This window comes from Montipora foliosa, chromosome 9 (assembly GCF_036669935.1).
Source record: "Montipora foliosa isolate CH-2021 chromosome 9, ASM3666993v2, whole genome shotgun sequence".
Lineage (NCBI taxonomy): Eukaryota > Metazoa > Cnidaria > Anthozoa > Scleractinia > Acroporidae > Montipora > Montipora foliosa.
The window spans coordinates 45,433,213-45,452,391 of record NC_090877.1 but is presented as its reverse complement, the minus strand read 5'-3'; the positions used below and the strand labels follow the sequence as shown (position 1 = coordinate 45,452,391).

At 38.8% G+C, this 19,179-nt stretch overlaps 1 protein-coding gene across 2 annotated transcripts; it reads left to right on the top strand.

Annotated features, from left to right (window-relative positions):
* The first annotated feature begins 7,486 nt into the window (after positions 1-7,486).
* On the top strand, positions 7,487-17,725 carry LOC137969980 (collagen triple helix repeat-containing protein 1-like). Of its 2 annotated transcripts, none has more exons than XM_068816411.1 (5): positions 7,487-7,604; positions 7,864-7,924; positions 11,062-11,198; positions 12,670-12,939; positions 17,181-17,725. In XM_068816411.1, the coding sequence occupies exons 3-5, from the start codon at positions 11,100-11,102 to the stop codon at positions 17,529-17,531; spliced, it is 720 nt and encodes a 239-aa protein (XP_068672512.1). In that variant the 5' UTR covers positions 7,487-7,604; positions 7,864-7,924; positions 11,062-11,099; the 3' UTR covers positions 17,532-17,725. The 2 variants fall into 2 exon arrangements, with proteins under 2 accessions (XP_068672512.1, XP_068672511.1); XM_068816410.1 differs by having other exon boundaries at positions 7,491-7,645.
* Positions 17,726-19,179: the final 1,454 nt, after the last annotated feature.

The window sequence follows — 19,179 nt, the reverse complement described above, 5'->3', positions numbered from 1 at the left end:
TCAACCCGACCAATACCTGCCTCTGAGTACAATGCTTATTACCTTGTCAGTCCTCTATATGTTTTTCTACATTTTTTTTCACAATGTGTTGTCAGGAGAGAATGGGACTTTTCCCACTCTTTTCAAAGTCAAACTTTTTGAATTCGTCAGCAAACGTGATACCTACCACAGAGGCCATTTTTTCAGATCATGCAGAACAGCAAAGCCGCCAAGTCTATTATTTCACAACATCATTATAACTGACCAATCAGGTGTCTTTCTTTAAAAAAAAAAGAGGTATTAAAAGCACGGGTGAACACACCAACTAGTTGTGGGCAACATTGAAAAAATATTATTGGAAGAGACCCATGTATATATTGGTTATTGACCAAGCGTGAGGTCAAGATGGCTGGATATTGGCCAAGTTCTTTTTTTCCGTGTTTATGGACCGAGACGAGGTCGAGGTCCATAAAAATTCAAAAAAAGAACGAGGCCATTATCCAGCCATCTTGACCGAACAAGCTTGGTCATGATAAAGGATTTATTTTATGAGATAAAACACCAAAAAAAAAAAAACCATCTTTGACCTTGCGGGACCAAGCGAGAAATCCCGAGCGGGCAGTAAAGCTCCATCTTGCTCGCTCAGGTAGCCAATCACAGCTCGCGATTTGGTTCATCTTGCCCGCACAGGGATGTAATAAGGAAATATGATATTCTGTTTCGTCATTCCCCGAGGCCGAAGACTGAGACCGGTAATTAACGGGATCCCTTTGAAACCACCTGAATTTTTTCCGATATCTATAAGAGACAACTGTTACGTTTAAGAGTCACTTCACTTTATTTCAGTCAAAGGGATAGCTCTTTGCAAAATTGCGATGAAAGTATTTAGTCTTGTTATGTCAAGCCGGTGTTGAACCCAGCCTCCCTCCTTGATTCGCACTGAACAAACTTTAGCAAAGAGTCTTCTAACCGCGCGGGGAATTGATCCCAAAATCGCGAAAACCGGAAATAACACGCTCTCCATTTGGTGAGCAAATACGTATCTCGAAACTTAACTAGGTGAAGTTCCCTGATTTTTGGGATACAATCAAGATTCGCCATTTCGCATTTTCAAACAAAATTTGAACGAAAAATATTCATTGGAACCCTTATTTCATCTTCTTACACCCCACTGCCAACTGCTAATTGCAGAAGCCGTTTCTACCCGGACTCCAAAATGATAACAACTGTTTTAGGGGAAGAAGATAGATTTGACGTGATAGGAAGATATGCAATGTATATATTGATTAAATTTAATTTTATCGGTTGCTATCGATCATGGGGATTTACAGCGTCTACTATTCCACGAACTTGCTGAAGTTACCTTTAAAATGCTACATATCGCCACCACGTAGGTACATTTGCCCAAACCGTTTTCCTTGATTAATTTGTCAGTATTATCTCACTTCTGACATATTGTGAGCACTGAATGATCTTTGATGGTTTGAAAACATTAAGAGAGCTCAGCAAGAAAAAAAAAAAACAACAACTCAAAAAAGATGGGTAAAGCAGTCGTGAATCCGAAAAAATATATACCGGCAATCGTTGCTTCCATGGTATTGATATTTCTGTTATTGAACATTAAGGCATTCACGAGTTGTCAAAGAGAGAGGAGTTGCATACAAAATGTTCAGTGATCGATCAGTTGGAGAAAGTCAGCGATTTCATATTTTTCGGGTATTTTTTTTAGGGTAATTCTTGAAATGGTTTGCAACCAATCTCTAGAGACACAGACAACAATGCTGCAATGTACAAAGGCTGGTAGCCGAACAAAAGGAGCTAAACATGTGGTCTCCGTCAGCCCTGTGTCTAATCGCAGGCTGTCAACAAAGGTTAATCTCGGTCTCCCTCTGCTCTTTTGTGCATGTGTGAGCTCAGAAAGTACAAGGGCGTTAAGGATGATAACGATGAGCTTGACCATCTAGCCTCATTCTCCTCTAGATCTGTGCAACTTTGGAACTGACCTTTGGAAAGCTTCCATAGAACTCTGAGTTCCTTGTCCTCAAAACATACTGGTTGATAATAAGAGCTATCCGAAGCATTCTCGTGTAACATCCATCACTACTCTGTTGCCTTACCGGTGTCTGTCACTAGGGCAATATCATCAGCAAACCCTGAATCTGCAATTCTATGGGCCTTAATTAACTCTCCTGCTCTTTGTTGGTGTGACTGTAAATCCTGATTCAAGGTGCTTTTCCATCACAAGACGCATACAGTAGTCCACCACAATGATGAAAAGGTAGAATGCAAAGGTATCGCAGACGATCTCGAAAAAATCTGTTTTTCCATCTGCAGTGAGGACGTGAACTCTGGTGTTCGTGTAGAGTAGAGAGTCGAGGTCCACAATCTTCTGAGGAATTCCATACTCTCCATAGGCCTGTAGAATTTTCATGAGGCACTTTCTGTCCACAGAATCAAAGGCCTTCCTGAAATCAATAAAGACCATGACAGCAGGAAGGTTCTGGCTCCCTCTAAGATCTTCCTTAGCATTAGTACTTTCTCAATCTCAGGTTGAACGCCAATGAGAATCTTCCTGTTCAGGGTTTTAGTAACCAGCAATGTTAGACAGATTGCTCTGTAGTTGTTGGTGTCAGTGAGATCTTCTTTTTTCGGGTCTGAAATAATTTCGGATTATTTCAAGTAGTTAGGCATAAAAAGTGTGTTTGAACATTCCAGTAGTAACATTGGCATGAACGGTGTGGATGTTTGTGCCTTGGAGAGAAAATTGAAAGTTAAAATTATTGACAGCTGTTCCTCCTCGTACCCTTAAATATGGTAATTTCACCTCGATGTCATGCTTGCCCGACCCGGGTTGGTCGAAGCATGGTTGGCGCTAACCAGGGTTAAATACCATGGAAACCTATAGGTTTTGATACCTCGTATCCAACAGTTAGCACTAACCAGGCTTCGAGCAATCTTCCCCAGGACGACAAGCGCAAAGGGATATTCCACTGAAAATGTAAAACGCACTTGCAGGGCAAGTAGAGCCATTGTTTTTGCTCATTAACATTATTGTTTCGCTGTGTTCTCGTAGTCGTCGTTCTTTGCTTATTTGAGCTTTCTATCATTATTTCTATGTTACCGATATTTCGAGAACTCTTTACTGTTGAAAGGTAATTTTGGAAAACGAAAGACACCTCAACAATTTTGTTTTGTTCTCTTTTCTATTTGGTACTTTCGGGTCGACTTTTACAGATAGCTTCTCGTTCAATTAACCACCTTTCCTTTAGGTATACAGCTCTTTTTATATCTTCTAAGGTTGGCCTGTCAACAATGTGTCAATCACATGCTAAATGTCACCCGCCAAGCTAAATGCAACTGCGTAGCATTATTATTTTTACACGTCTTTGTTAGAGCCAGCTCCTATTCAGAAAACGTTCACTTTTAGAAAGGTTTCTTCTGAGTTGGCCTGGTATACCACAAAATAGAGTTGTATATTAAATAATACGGAATATATGTTGCAATACTTAAAGGCTACTTTTACACTCAGATTAGCTAAAAGGCTGTGACATAACAACCAATGAACAAATTAAAGTAGCAGTGAAAAGAAAGAGGGACGGGCTTAAAGCACCGCCCAATATATAACAAGTTACGCGGACTAGTGGCAAAAGGAATTTAAAATTTGTACAAGTGCAGCTGTAAAGTCTCGGTAGGTAATAACTATATAGTGTCAAGAAAAAGTAAATTAAACCTGTGTAAAAGTCTTTTGTGTGTCAATAAAAGAGGACATCTTTTCTGTCATACCAGTTAAAACATTCTTAATGAAAAACGTAGTGGCTTGGCGTACCAAACACCTTTCTCCAAACTAGTGACTACGAAGCGGTACTCAGTATAATTACATAAACTATGTGCAGTCATAAAAATGCATGGAAGGCATGGATGCCCCGGGTTACCAGGCCGTGACGAAAGAGATGGCAGTGAATTCGAAGGGGTCAAGGAGACCAAGGACAACCTGGTAAGCCTGAACCCCAGGGATATCCTGGGGCAACCCGTTCTTGCCTTTTGAATTCGCGCCCTAGCCCTAACCCTAACCCTAACCCTAACCTCGCCAACAAACTACATTTAACACTACAAAAGGTCGGTCTCCAAACTTCACGACAAAGCTAAACATTTTAAAATCAAAGCTTAGCCCTAAATTAGTAATCTAGCTTAGGACTAATTACTCTTCAGCAGCGATATTCTATGATAGCTTTATTTTTTTGAGAAAGGCGGTGTCTTGATCTTCAGTGGTAAAGCGGAAAGAAACGGTTCCCATAGAGTTCAAATCCAATCCACGGATATGATATATTTATTTCCTTATCTTCTCTGCTACCAAAAGTCCTGAGACATAATAGCGGATTCAAATCAAATTAACAATTTAGGATAATCGTGAATTCATGGGTGAAAACGCCTGGTTGGCACGAAGAGACAACGTGGCGTCAAGGATCTTCCCGATCAAAAAGGAGAGAGAGGAGAGACTAGGGCAAGTACAGCTTCAAGTGTGATGGCTATTAAGAACTGGAAGGAGTGCGCCTTGAACGTATACACGATGGCAAAGATAATGGCCTGATTAAGGTGAGCAACAGATTGCCTTTTTGATGACAGAGACGACAGGTTCATATCATTGGTAAAAAGTCGCTCGAGAAAGTTTCAATGTGCAACACAAATGCAAATCGTTTCCAGAAAGAGGACATTTTTCGAGAAGTAAAAGGATGTGTTAATCAGCTGAAGGAGACTTTGATATCTTCAGTTCAAGTTCTGTTTGCCACAGAAGGAAAGGAAAACTATGCGAGGTAAAAAAAAAAAAACATTTTACAGCTGGTTTAAAATTTAAACGGATCAGTTTTACTAAAACTTACATTGTAATGTCTATTTTGTATCCTTATATTTATCTTTTCTGGGAGGTCTTTTTTCATTAAATTAGTGACATCAATAGAGCGAGTTTCGTAAAACCAAAACCAAAGTAATTACTTTGGCCAATCAAAAAGGACGGAGGCAATCCAGTAAACCAATCAAAACTCGACGTAACTACACGTAACCGATACAAAGCGCGGGAAAATATGCACGCGCAAGCCACGATTGGTTTTGGTTGAAAAAGTGGGGCGAGAACTTTAAACCAATCACTGAGTGAAGCAATGCAAATCCAAAGCAATTCGCTAATTGCTTTCGACGCTCAATTGAAAACTGCTCTAATGATAATGATAATGACATTAGGGACCCTTAGATCGGAGAACGAGGACGACTACAAGTATGAGCGTGCGCACTTGGAAAATTATCGGCCTCTAAACCTTATATATACATATACATGCATAACCCTTATTAACGTGTCTAATCTTTCTAGCACCACAAGGTACTAATTGGCGACACCTTTAAAACAAATTAAATCATCAAATTAGACTAATTACTACTATAAAACATATAAAAAACCGGAAATTAACACTATTCAAGCTAAATACACTTTTACACAATAGAACTAATTGTATATTAAAATGTAAAACTAAATGCGTATATGAGCTCGGACGCTAAGATAAATAAGTAAATATGCGCACGTCCAGTTAACAGCAGCATAAGCAGCATTCCCTCCCACATCTTTCAAGAATAATGTTATATCCTTTTTACGTATCATTGTCCTAAAAGCTGCCAAAGTTCTAATATTTCTAATATTTATGCGCATGCTCAATAGGGAAAACTCGTACTCCTAGGCCTCGTCGTCCTCGTCTTCCGATTTAAAGGTCTCTAATGATACTGACGACGACGATGATGATGATCCAGTCTCGACTTCTGGGATGTTGAAATTATCTCCTTCGAAACGTTGGAGTGTCTTTACTTTTATGGCCGCTTATACATTTATAATACAATTGATTTCATTCCACAGGATTGCGAGTTCACCGAGAAAGTCTTTGATACGGCTCTTCATATGGCCTGGGGATGGTATATACTTTGCGAGTTTATGGCTGCAAGAAATGCTGTAAACGCTGGTACTTCACTTTTAACGGTGCTGAATAATCGGTTGAATCATTGCTCGGCTCCCCTCCTTATTCCCTCCTTATTGATGATCTCTTTCCCAAACTAACGATTATCTTTAATTCCTAATCTGGTTTGAATTTACTATTATCGTCCATTTAGGACACTGTGTCTCAGGACCTGTCGTAGAAGAGAAAATAAGGAAAAAAACTCATATCCGTGGATTGGATCTGAACCCGGAGTTTCAACTCAATGAGAACTGCTTCCTTCCGCTTCAACACTGAAGATCAAGACACCGCGCTTTAAAAAAAAACTATTTATTTAAGTCTCCCGTAGAATATCATTGCTGAAGAGTAATTAGGCCTAAGCTAGATTAATTAGGCGTTAGGCGTAAGTTTTGATTTTAAAATCTTTAGCTTTATCGTGAAATTTGGTAACAGACCTTTTGCAGTGTTTAATATTGTTTGTTGCCGAGTGATAATACAGCATTATCAAATAGTGTTTAAAATATTGTTCCTGAGCAGCTGGTGGTACGGTTGTCAAGTGGTTCGGTGACATACAATCCCAAGAGTAATTAACTTGTATTGCTTTTATGTAAACTTGCTTTATGGGAATAGGACAGTAGTTTATAGTAAATTCTGAGCAAATAAGGAACTAACGATAATCGCTAATTCAGAGGTAGAGAATGGATCATTCTCGTTCCCAGATCCCATCGTTTTCTTTCTCGTGCGAAGGCCCCGCCGCCTAACAGAAACGATAGCATCTGGGAACAAGAATGGAAAATATGTGAGCACTGAAAATAAAACTTGTGGACAAGTATCTTGAAAGTTAACTCGCTCTCGAATTTCTGATGTTTGAAATACAATCGACTTTCGTCATTTCTCATTCTCAAAGAAAATTTAAAATGAAAATTATCCGTTGCCGCGAACTTTTGTTTCATCTTCTTACAGCTTTTCCGGGATTTACAACGTCTATTTTTCCATGGAGCTTGGACTTTACAATGCCACATATCGCCCACTAACTACTTTTAATTTGCCAAAAAGAAGTTTGTTTTTTTTTGTAAATCCATTCCAACGGGAAACACAATATTTCATTTTGCACCACCTCTGGTATATCGTTGTCAAAAATATGTGCCTACAGAGCACAGTAGGCGTGAAGTTTGGTATTTCCCTTTGTTTTTCGTAGTACATTTACTTCCGTGTCAAGAGTGTTGACTTGTTATGAAATGTTTCTTGTCCGAAGTCCATCCTTGTCTCTTCATACTGATCTATTTTTATTTTAAAGAAAACGACAACACTCTTGAATTTGCAAAACATGTTTCGACAGAAACTTCTGTCATCTTCAGTTGATAGATTTACAAAGCGTTAGAAGTTGAATTTATAAGTAGGAAAAATGCTAATTACATAGTAACAACGGAATGTACATAAAACGTGGCAATGTGAAAATTAATTTAATTTTCACATTGACACGTTTTATGTACATTCCGTTGTTACTATGTAATTACCATTTTTCCTACTTATAAATTCAACTTCTAACGCTTTGTAAATCTACTATTTTGATGCTAGGAAAGGCTGAACCCCACTCACTCTTCTGAGTTGTTCGTGAGCGTCGGATCTTCTACAGTGGTTTGTTTGATTGAGAAGGTACGAAAATTAAGGAAACGTACACTCACAGGTAATCTCAGGTATGACGTTTTGTATAATACAAGATAATACACAAAAAAATAATATATATGCTGATGTCCGATCTCACCCATAGATCCCTTGCTTGTAAAGTGCATTTGAATATATTAATAGAAAATGCGCTATATAAATTCATTACCATTACCATTATCTCTTGTTTTTGAGTGTTCCTAAGGAGCTCTAACTCACCTCAGTTATAACATCGTCTTTTTCTCTACAGTGATTTGTTTGATTGAGAAGGTACGAAGATTAAGGAAACGTACTCTCACGGGTAGTCTCAGGTATGACGTTTTGTATCTCTTGTTTTTGAGTGTTCCTAAGGAGCTCTAACTCACCTCAGTTATAACATCGTCTTTTTCTCGAAACAGCCTTGCTTGCCGTTACCTTCAGAAGCAAGGAATCGATAGTGTTTGCATAACGTAAGGGAAGTATCACGTGGATAATTCTCGTGGGCCCGGGTAATTACCGAAACTGCAATTTATCTTTTTCCTAATGCGAAGGATCATGATTTAACATGTAAGACTTATGACTAGCCGCTAAGGCTCTTGTGAGAGTCAGACACTTGTGAACATTAACCTAAAAGTAAACGGTACATGTGCGTTGCTGCCAGATTAAGAACTCTGCAAAGGTTTTCTACTCCAGTTCACATTCATTTTCCCGGCAAGTTGTGCTTTAGGAGCTTTTACTCCTCGATCAATGATTACACCTGAAGTCAGCTGACTTCCTGTCGAAAAACATCGTATTCTTTCATTGTTGGCGAGAGATTGCGCAATTTCTTCTTCCATACTTCTTTCAATATATATAGCTCACTTGTCAGATTAAAAAAATAAAGACACATTTGAAAGCCTTTGATAGGCTAATTAAGAACGGCGCCTATTAATTCAAAGGTATTTTTGCCCAGATTTATGATTATACAGGAAATGAAGATCTTAACAAGTTCCATTGAAATCCAAAAGGAAAATTGGGGGTAACCACGTATTTTTCCAAGATAATTCATGAATAATATTTGCAAAAAGCTTTAAAATACAAAGCAATGTATGGCGTTCTTTCTCAAATTGAAGCTTAATTATCCCTCAAAAATGCATGGTTACCCCCAATTTTCTTTTTGGATAACAAGAATACTTACTAAGATCTTCTTTCTCCGGATAGTTTTAAACCGCGCAAAAATATCCCTGTATTAGTGAGCATCACCTATAGGAAACCCGAGTATCTCGAGATGCGCAGAACGTATGCGCAATAACAGTGCTAGGCACCGTCCTTAACAGTATATGCCAGAAGAAATGTTTTGTTTTTTTTTTTGGTATATTAACTTAAAGCTTTCTTCACAGCTGTATAATCTACAGGCTTAATATGAATTCAGATAATGACCACCTCCAAGATGGCTTGATAGCTTAACTGGTAGAGTACTACTCTAGTATCGCACAGGTCGGGTTCGAATCCCATTCAAGCGTGAACTTTTCAGGCTTTAACTTATGTCGCTGCGATGATCAATATTTCACTAGCAATCTTTAAAGCTGGTCAGACGCTCAGATGAAAATGCAGCCTATGCATGCAGAAGCAACCCATACCCTGTGATGATGCAAGTGATCAGCTTGCAGCATATTTCAGTTAAAAGAGCAAGTGCAGCGCATTAACTCGGTCATGGGATCGAATCCCTTTCTAGGCCTGGATTTTTCAAGCTTATTTACTTGCAACTGTTTAAGGTTTTCACTAGTTAACTGTGATGATCTTCCTTCATTTGTTGCTCCTTCCGCAGTTCAAATATATAACATTTCATATATTCTCAAAATCATTTCATCGATCTCTTTCGGGATACAACTTGAACTCCCAACTGAAGGTCATGACTCCTTAAGTGTAAAATGCACATTGCAGCGTGCCCTTGGATAAATAAATTGCACTTTCGGAAAGACTATAAACCCTTTATTAGAGCTGCATGTTACGCAAAGACAACTTGAATCTCCTGGGCCGGAAAACAAAACTCATCTCAGTTGACAGTTATGGAAAAAAACACTATCAAGTTGTTGGACTACGACACGTACGCAATGCGTGCCTGCGTGACTTTTTGTTAAAATATCCCGTATCTCGTCAATTCTCCCCCCCCCCCCTCCCAAATATCCCGTACCCCTATAATTTGTTATCTAAATATCCCGTATCCTGATAACCCCCAAAAGGGCTTCGTTGTTTGCATTCACAAATTTCGTAACATTAATAATAAGAGTTTTTACAACAAACAACTTCAAATTAAATTACAGATTTATCTTTCTGGTAATCTCTCGCCATTCTCCGAAGCTTACCCTTAGCTGAAGTTCACTGTAACTGGACAATTTGTGTTAACTGTTTTTGCGCATCCCACGGATACGTCCTTATAGGCGTCTTGTTAATGTTAGATCAGAACCAGAAGCAGTTGCAAGAAAACTTGAAAAAAATGCATCCAGGCCTTGAATGCGGATTCGATCCCATTACCGTAATTTTGTGCTAGACTTTCTCTGCTAACTGAAATATCCTCAACCAGCTAGGATCTGGTCAGTTGCCAGTTCAAGTTACATCAGTAGCAGGTGAATGCTGAAATGATTTCAAGAATACTTGCGTGTTATTGAATTACGGAACGGACATGAAATGAAAGTTGGAAGAAAAATATTTCTGTATGTCATTCCATTTAACGGAGATTACATGGTCCAGTGGTTAGGGCATCGTATTTGCATGTGGCTGCCCCGGGTTCAAATCTCGTTCTAACCTCTGGTATGGATTTGTTTCCGGTTGTTCCAGGTTCAACTCTACCACGCCTTGTAAATAGCCTACTGATTGCCTCCTTTGGGTATCTATCCCCACCAAAATTCAAACTTGTTGTTCTTAAGTCCAATCCTTCAATTCGAGCATTCTCTTTTGCAATTTAAACTCGCAGTTGTTAAATTCAGGCAAACAATGACGTATTGAATGTCTGAATTGCCGAATTGAATGTTTGAATTGCCAAATTGAATAAACAAAAGAATAAAGAGAACATAACAATACCTAATCAACAACGCCTAATCAGAATAGCATTGAATTGGTTCTTTTGTCTTCTACCACTTTGGTCCCGTACATGAAGGTCTACTTAAGGTTTGGGCTTAAGAACAACAAGGGAATGGATACCTATAGCCTTCTGCCAGTTGGGGTTGTTAATCATGTTTCTGTTAAGTTTGAATTGTTTCTTTTAGGTTATTAAAAATGGTGTGATTGTGAACAGCTTGATGGCCAAGTGCACTTCCACAGTAAACAAAGCATTTCCTTTTTTTTTTTTTTTTTTTTTTACATAACACTATATCGCTATACTCTCAAAGGGAAAAAAACATGGGAAAATTGAAATTATCGCAACCATTGCAGATGCGGGTAATGCAAAACGTCTATTTGGATCTTACTTCAATTTGCTTTTTTCTCACAGAATATCAGACAGAAGAAATAACCTCTATTCTCATCAAAATGTCTTGGATCTTGCTGACGCTACTTTTCATGTCACTTCCGTATAAGAGTTTTGCAGCGGGGGATAACAATACTGGTGGCCCGTCTTGCAATGACAACGTGAGCGAATAATTATACCAACTAAACCATTTTGAATAAAATAAAAACAAACATTATGACATGATCATAATGTCATTTTATCTCAAGGCTTGTCATAGCTGAATTAAATGTCAATTTAAGTTTCTCAGCTGGATTGTGGGGCGTAGACATTCTCTGACAACCAGTGCAGCCAATAAAAAAAGAATAGTTCGGATAACAGCAAGTTGTTCAGTATATCGTGCGTCCCTTCTCGCCTTCGTTCTCATCGTTCTCATCGTGTTAAAATCCTGAAGCTTTCCCAGTGCACCACAAGAAATGTTTTGGCGACGCCACACAGCCATGCTAAACTTACTTCCACTTTCTCTAGATCGCAAACTCAAAGACTTGGTCTTTTTTTTATAAATGCCGTTACTGTAGTACTGATTTAGATGTCCTGAACTACGTATCTTTTGTTTGTTACGGTCGTACAAGACAAAGTACTAAAAGTCCTTTAATCTACGCACTCCGCTTTGCAAAACATCTACTTCACGGGCCGTAATTTGAAAGAATAGTTAATTTAAAAGGGAACCTCCACTAAAACAAGAAAACAACTTTAAACCACAGAACATAATGTTTACAACCCAAATTGTTCAAACTTTTTCCAATTAAGGCTTTTGTACCAGAAAAAAATTAAGTTCAAACACGCTTGCTTTGGCTTTCAAATTTCCCGGGTGCGGTCATCTCGAATAATTGTGACGTGTCGTGATTTCCCTATTGTTTCAGAACAAACGCTCGTTGTGTCAGAACAATAGGGCAAACACGCATGTCACAATTATTCAAGAGGCGACGCCCGGGAAATTTGAAAGCCAAAGGAAGCGTTTTTGAAATTCATTTCATTCGGATACAAACCCTTTCATTGGAAAAAAGATTGAAAAATTTTAAACATTATTTTCTGTGGTTATTTTTCTGTTTTAGTGGAGGTTTCCTTTAAACTATGGAACTATGTTGGTAATTAACCAGTTTTCCCTCGCCTACTACCGTTTTAACGTTTTGTCCACAAATTCAATGAAATCAATTACCCCTGCACGTGCAAGCGAGTCCCTATGTTCCTCGCATGGGACGTTAGTCCCGTTGCACCTCTCCCTTTTGGGTTTTTTTTTCTTTCTTTCTTATTTATTGCTTTTCGTCGTTTCGTGTGTGTATTATATATTATAAGAGAAGTAGCCAATAAAGCTAACAGAAAAAACACTCCTAACTGCTAACGTTTGAATTTATGGTGGGATTTAGCTCTTGGATATTAAATTATACAATGTTTCTTTTATTCAGTACACACACATCAAGTTAATATAAACTCCATTTTTTTAAAAATGTTCATCACCGCTGTTTGTATTTTATTCTTAAATGGAAAGGTTTCTTCAGCTGTAACGTCAAGCTAATGTGCTTACAATTTTAAGAGTAACCAATCAACATATAGATAAAGATATCAGTAAGTTTTGTTTGCTTTTCGATCCAGCAATCCTCGTCGATTTGCCGTTGTGGTATTCCCGGCATGCATGGCAAGCCTGGATCCCCAGGATTCCCAGGCCGCGATGGACGGGACGGCCGTGACGGGTTAAAAGGGGATCAGGGACAAACTGGAGCGGCTGGTGTCCAGGGACCTCCCGGTCAAAAAGGAGAGCGAGGAGAGACTGAGGCAAGTGGAGCTTCAGGTGTGATGCCCTTCAAGAACTGGAAGGAGTGCGCCTGGAAAAACGAAGATGACAGAGATAATGGCCTGATTAAGGTGAGCTGAGCAACGGAATACACAAACCATTAGTCTGTAAGCAGGCTCTAGTGTTTGAGAGTTTTGAAGCAAGCAACCGTGGACAATCTTCCTGTCGGTGTGCGTTGGATCAGTGGCTTGAGTTGATCGGCGTAATTGCAAGTTGAGAAGCTAAATATTTTGAGGAACAGCCCATACAACGTAGATTTGATTTTAGTGGTGTACTGTATTCCGGCTGGCCAAACCAGCCTTCTTCAGGTACAATGAGATTTTACATTGGATTGCTTCTATGTACATATATATGGTAAATGGATGTTGACCTAATACTGGAAAAATGTGATAAAATATGGTAGTTACAACAAATTTGAATTCAAATACTAAGAGTAACGGGAAAATAATGGAAGTGACTCTAAATAATAAACTGAAATCTAATACGTTTCTTCGGGGATATTAATACCGTTAGGATCAATTGCCTTGCCTTTTGAAATTAAAAAAGCTTCCCTGGCCTTACGGATCGAGTTGGAAAATATTTTTTCTTTAAGGAATTAGATGAATGTCCTTATAAATGTTGTATGGAGATGTGACTGAGGAAATGTTCTGCGACTGTAGTAGCTTTGGATTTGGTGTTAGCGTTATCTAAAGTACGGCGGTGTTCATTAAAACGGCCTTTAAACGTCGTTTAGTTTCTCCTATGTACTGTAGATGTCATATGTTACATTGAATCATGTAGATAAGGTTTTTAGTTTCGTAAGTTATGTGGGAATTAATAGAGCGTGTTTCGCCAGTAGAGAAGAATGTTTAGTTGGTTAGTCCGTGGAAAATGTGAGGACAGGTAGCGCAGTTTTTGCCACAGCGAAAAGAACCGGAAGGAAGTGCGGAATTAGAATGAGTTACATTAGGGGACAGTTTAGCTGTTACCAGCACTTCTCGAAGGTTAGGGGATCGTCTGAAAGCCACAACTGGTAGATGTAGGGAAGCAATTTTGCAGCGGTCAGAGGAAAGAAGTAGATTGTAGTGTTTTTTTTATTACGTTAAAGATGGAAGGATCGAAGTGATGGATTATAGGTCGTTATGAAAGGTATGCGTTCAGGTTTGTTTATCTGTTTAGCTTGTAGGGTATGTATGCTGGAAATATCCGCGGAGCGTTGTATTTGTTTAGTAACAAAGTCGCGTTTGTAACCTCGTTTCATAAGGTATGTCGTTAGTTCAGTAGTGCAAATCTTGAACGTTTCGTCTGTAGAACAAATTCGTCGTAGGCGGAGTGCTAGGCTAAAATTAAGGGATGGCTTTTTTGTGTGTAGAGGATGACGAAAAGAATAAAGTAAATGTAGGTGATTGTCCGTAGGTTTCGTGTATAGGTCTGTATTTATGCTTCCGTCCCTAGTAAGTGAGACGTTAACGTTAAGGAAAGGATCATCGGTCGGAGAGTGTGAGCTGGTGAATTTTATGGTAGGGTTAATGCTAATGAGATATAGTCGATGAACATTTTTAGGTTTTCGGGACTTTCAGTCCAGATCATAAAATTCTCATTGATGTATCTCAACCAAGTATGGGGTTGAAATGAGGCGTCCTTAAAGCATTTTTTTTCGAAATACCCAAAAAAGCTTAGCAAAAGAGTGGGCTATTGAAGGTAGTGGTTATCATTAAAAATGAAGTTATTCATGGTGAGAATCACGCGGATGAGGTCGTAAATAGTGCCAGTAGGGATGATGGTGTTGTAAGGATCAGTGCGTAAAAAATAATCACAAGCATTAATACCTTCATTATGTGGAATATTGGTGTATAAAAATGAGACGTCAAGTGTTACTAATAATGAATTAGAGGGTAATTTGCCAATGGTAAGGAGTTTATTGAGAAAATCATAAGTGTCTTTAACATAAGAAGGTAGTTTGTGGACAAGAGGTTGAAGATGGTGGTCAACAAAGTGGGATATGCGTTCAGTGGGATGACTATTGTAAAAACGTTCTGGTTTTACGTTAGATTGTATGAGGTATTGTTTTGTCTTCTCGTCAATGAGGTCGTCAGTGTACATTCTGTTTACGTATATGATTCAATGTAACAGATGCCATCTACAGTACATAGGAGATACTAAACGAAGTTTAAAAGGCCGTTTTCTGAAATAAATTTAACATGTTTGTTGGAGTTTTACCATTATTGATATCATACATTAAAGTTGATACCGATTCATAATAAAGAAAAGTTATTGGTAGCACGTTTGCTTCAAGAAATAAAGGAATTGTATGTTCATGCCAGTCTGTGAAGTACAATAAGCGAAGAGCCCTTTTCCGAAGAATTAAAATTTTATTAAGATAAGTCTTGCATGCCTGGCCCCAGGCAGCAAGACCGTAGGTTAGATAAGGATGAACTAGTGACTTATAGATATTCAATAGTATTGTCGAGTTAGAGTGGCGTAGCTTTGCAATCAGCCCAACGTTTTTACTAATTTTTGTGACAATAGAATCAATGTGGTATTTCCAACTGGAGAAAGATTCTGATCAGTGAGAACGCCCAGATATTTTATATAAATTAGACTCGAGACGAACATATTTATTCTTTTCATTATCAAACATGCAAAGTTTTGGTTGATAAGCAAGTCACTTTTGGTAAGGATGAAATATTACAAAGTTGGATTTTTTTTATATTTAGAGTTAGTTTATTGGCTGTTAGCCAGTTATGAGGTTTTTAAGTTGATTATTGACTGTTGTTTCCAGATCTTTCAAATTTTTGTCCGCATAGAGAATGTTAGTGTCATCTGCAAAGAGGTAAAACCTTAATTTATTTGAGCATCTGTGGATGTCATTGACATATAGCAAGAAAAGCAATGACCCAAGAACTGATCCTTGAGGAACTCCACATCCAACAACGGCTTTATCTGATATATAATGATCTACTTGCGTTGTTTGGGTGCGATTTTTGAGATATGAGGAGAACCAACTGTTAATTATTCCACAAAAGCCATAGTGATTAAGCTTATCAAGCAAGACGTCGTGATCGACGGTATCGAAAGCTCTTTAAAGATCAATGAATACTCCACAAGATAACAGACGCTGATTCATGTTTGACTGTATATCGTTTACGATATCAAGTATTGCATGTTGGGTAGAATGCCCCTTACGAAAACCGTATTGTGAGGAATTCAAAAGATCATGTTTTTCTATATAATTTGAAAGTAAAGAAATGGGTCTATAGTTGTTTGCGTCTGTATCATCATCACCCTTGAACACAGGTGTAATTTTAGCCATTTTGAGCTTTGATGGATAAGTCCCTTATCTCATTAACTCTTGAGATGAGCTCCTGAATTTGTTTCTCAGCTTCCTCTTTAAAGCGGATGAAGTCGTCATATTGGCCTGATATGAATTCAATTGAATGCGCTTTACCTGGTGACAATTCCCGTTCACCGTGTAGGCTATGTTGATTCTTTGACAAGTCGTCAGAAACATTCTGCAGTTTGTTCTTTAGTTCTTCGATTTCATTACGCAAAGCTTGATTTTCCTTTCGTAGTTTTTCAGTACCCGTCATACTGGAAGGTTTCCAGAATATGTAGGTTTAGGATAAAGAGAATTAGTGAATTGTGATCGGAGCACAAAATACACGTCTGCACAGCTCAGTGCCTCGTGTATCACATAATACGAGATGATGTCACGGTTTGACTGCTGTCCATTTTGGTCGACATTCCCGCAACGTCGTACTCAGCAGAACGTTCGTTCAGCGGGCTCCAGCGGTTGAAGACTTACCTTCGTAACACCATGGGGCAGCATAGACTCAATAGCCTCGCTATCATCTGTATTGAGTGCGCCTACGGAAATCAAGTCATTATCAACTGTATGGACAAGATGATTGACATTTTCGGAAAACGCCATGGAAGGAAGAACTTTTTTTTTCTTTTAATACGTTTTAGATTACATTAAGACTGTTGATAGAATTGAGTATGTAAGCTCTCAATTAAACTGTTTTTCCAATGATAGCAGTTTCATTAGATGCGAAAATGGTGAACGTTTGCGATTGCCTCCCGATTTCAAACCTCACGCTTTCGGGCAATGCGTAATTTTTTTCGGGCAAGAAAGTAACCGCCCCACCCCCCCCCCCCCCCTTTCAAGTCCAAAGGTGCCCGTACGCCTATGTTTTTTCTTAATGCTTTGCTTGACTATATTAGCGCAAAATAGTATAGCGATTTATTACCGACTACCGATTGTCGAAGCTGAAATTATGTCTAATTTTATGGCCGCTCATACATTTAATATAAGACAATTTTTATTACCTAGGATTGCGTGTTCACCAAGAACTTCTCTGATACAGCTCTTCATGTGGCCTGGACTGGTACTTTGCGAGTTTATGGCTGCACTGGTTGCTGTAAACGCTGGTACTTCACTTTCAACGATGCTGAATGCTCGGCTCCCCTCCCTATTGATGGTGTTGTGTTCTTAAACTTGGCGGGTCAAAATCCTCTTCGCGTCCGCCATATTGAAGGGCACTGCAACAACATTCACAAGGGAAAGGTGCGCGTGGGATTCTGGGTTGGCAATTGTCGTGGATATGGAAATGCTGATGCCTACACAGGTTGGGAGTCAGTGTCCCGGATCTTTGTAGAGGAAGTTCCTAAACCTCAAGCTTAGATATCAACAAAAAGCTTCAGTCCGGCAAAAGCTCTGTAAAGGGACATAAATCATTTAAATCTATAGTTAAATAAGTATACATTAATATCATCGTGGATAACGGCCACCTTCGTATATTGGGGCTGCTTTTGATTGGAATAAAATTCTGCTGAATAAAAAGCCGGATTACAAATTAAAGTTTCCTCTGAGTATGATTCTTGTTCTCTTGAATTTCTGTGTATGTTTTTCTTCATATTAATTTTTTCACAATGTGTAGTCAGGAGAGCATTTCCCATTCTTCTCAAAGTCAAAGTTTGGAGATTCGTCAAAAAATGTGATATCTACCACAAAGGCCATTTTTGTCACTTCATGCAGAACAGCAAAACCACCAAGTCTTAAGGCTGGTTTTCACAAGCGACGGAGTCGGAGTCGGGGTCGTAATCAGAAGCGCAGAGCGATACGATGTTAGTGAAAATCAAACTGTGGGAGTCGGAAGCAGAATACCGATTCCCCTTAATATTCCGTCGCTTACGATCCAGTGAAAACTGCATTGTCGGAGTTGCAAGCAGAAGAGGAAGAATAAACCAGTCCCGAAGCTTGATTCCAATCATTGTGATTGGTTGGTTCTTTCACTTCTGCTTCCGACTCCAACAATCTAGTTTTCACTGGAGCATAAGCGACCGAGTCATAACCGGTGTCGGAAGAAAATTGAAACGTTCTGATTCTTCTGACTCTGATTCCGTCGAGCTTAAACTCCGACTCCGTCGCTAGTGAAAACCAGCCTTTACGTTTCACCGCGTCATTACAACTGAGAAATCAGGTGGTTTTTCTTTTCTTAAAATAGCTGCTCAGTATGACCACACGCTAAAAGTAAATCGCTTGAAAAGTTATCATTGAAAGATACCATATAAGGCGGATATGTTTTCTTACCTCATCCTCTCTTGGTGTAGTAAAATCGACTTTTGACCTCCATTATATTTGTTGCACGAGAATAAAATTGAAGGAATCACAAAAACTGGCAGGTAGTGAGCTGACTGGAAGAGCAATTAATGCGGAGCTTGTTTAACACTACAGCTGAACACGAAATGTTAATAAACATGGCAACCCAAAAATTCCCATTATCAGCTGAATGTTTCGGTTATTAACTTGTCAGATTTTCAGTTCTTTGTTAGCAAACGCACCAGGAATTTCTCTGCGCTATCGGTTAAAAACAGAAATATTGAGTTGATTCAAAGTTGACCACTAACACACCCATAGTTTGCATTTTCCGTCCTCCCAGTCCAGAAATGATTTAAGGCACTTTTTAATAATGAAGAGCAATTGAAAATCCGGAATTCAGACTGTGGCATAGAAAACCGATATTCAATAACGAAAAACTTTAAGATATGTCTAGAAATGCACATAATTTGATGCACGACAATTGCAGCATGCCGTGAGCGTCACGAAGTGTCCCCTTGCTCTTCACTTTAAAAAGTAAAAGTGATAGGGAAATATGCCATGATAAATCGATCAAATTAAATGTTATCGGACTCTATACTCAGAATTTAGAGCGTCTATTTTTCCATCGAGCTTGGACTTTAAAATGCTACAAATCGCCACCATCTGTACTTTTGCCAAAACAAGTTCTCCTTGAATTTGTGTTGTCTCACTTTGTTGTGAGCACTGAATG

Excerpts from the sequence above, each read along its gene's own strand:
- LOC137969980 (XM_068816411.1), top strand. The coding sequence starts at position 11,100 with ATGTCTTGGATCTTGCTGACGCTACTTTTCATGTCACTTCCGTATAAG. Across the intron at positions 11,199-12,669 it reads GCCCGTCTTGCAATGACAAC|CAATCCTCGTCGATTTGCCG; the intron begins GTGAGCGAATAA and ends TTTTCGATCCAG. Across the intron at positions 12,940-17,180 it reads GAGATAATGGCCTGATTAAG|GATTGCGTGTTCACCAAGAA; the intron begins GTGAGCTGAGCA and ends TTTATTACCTAG.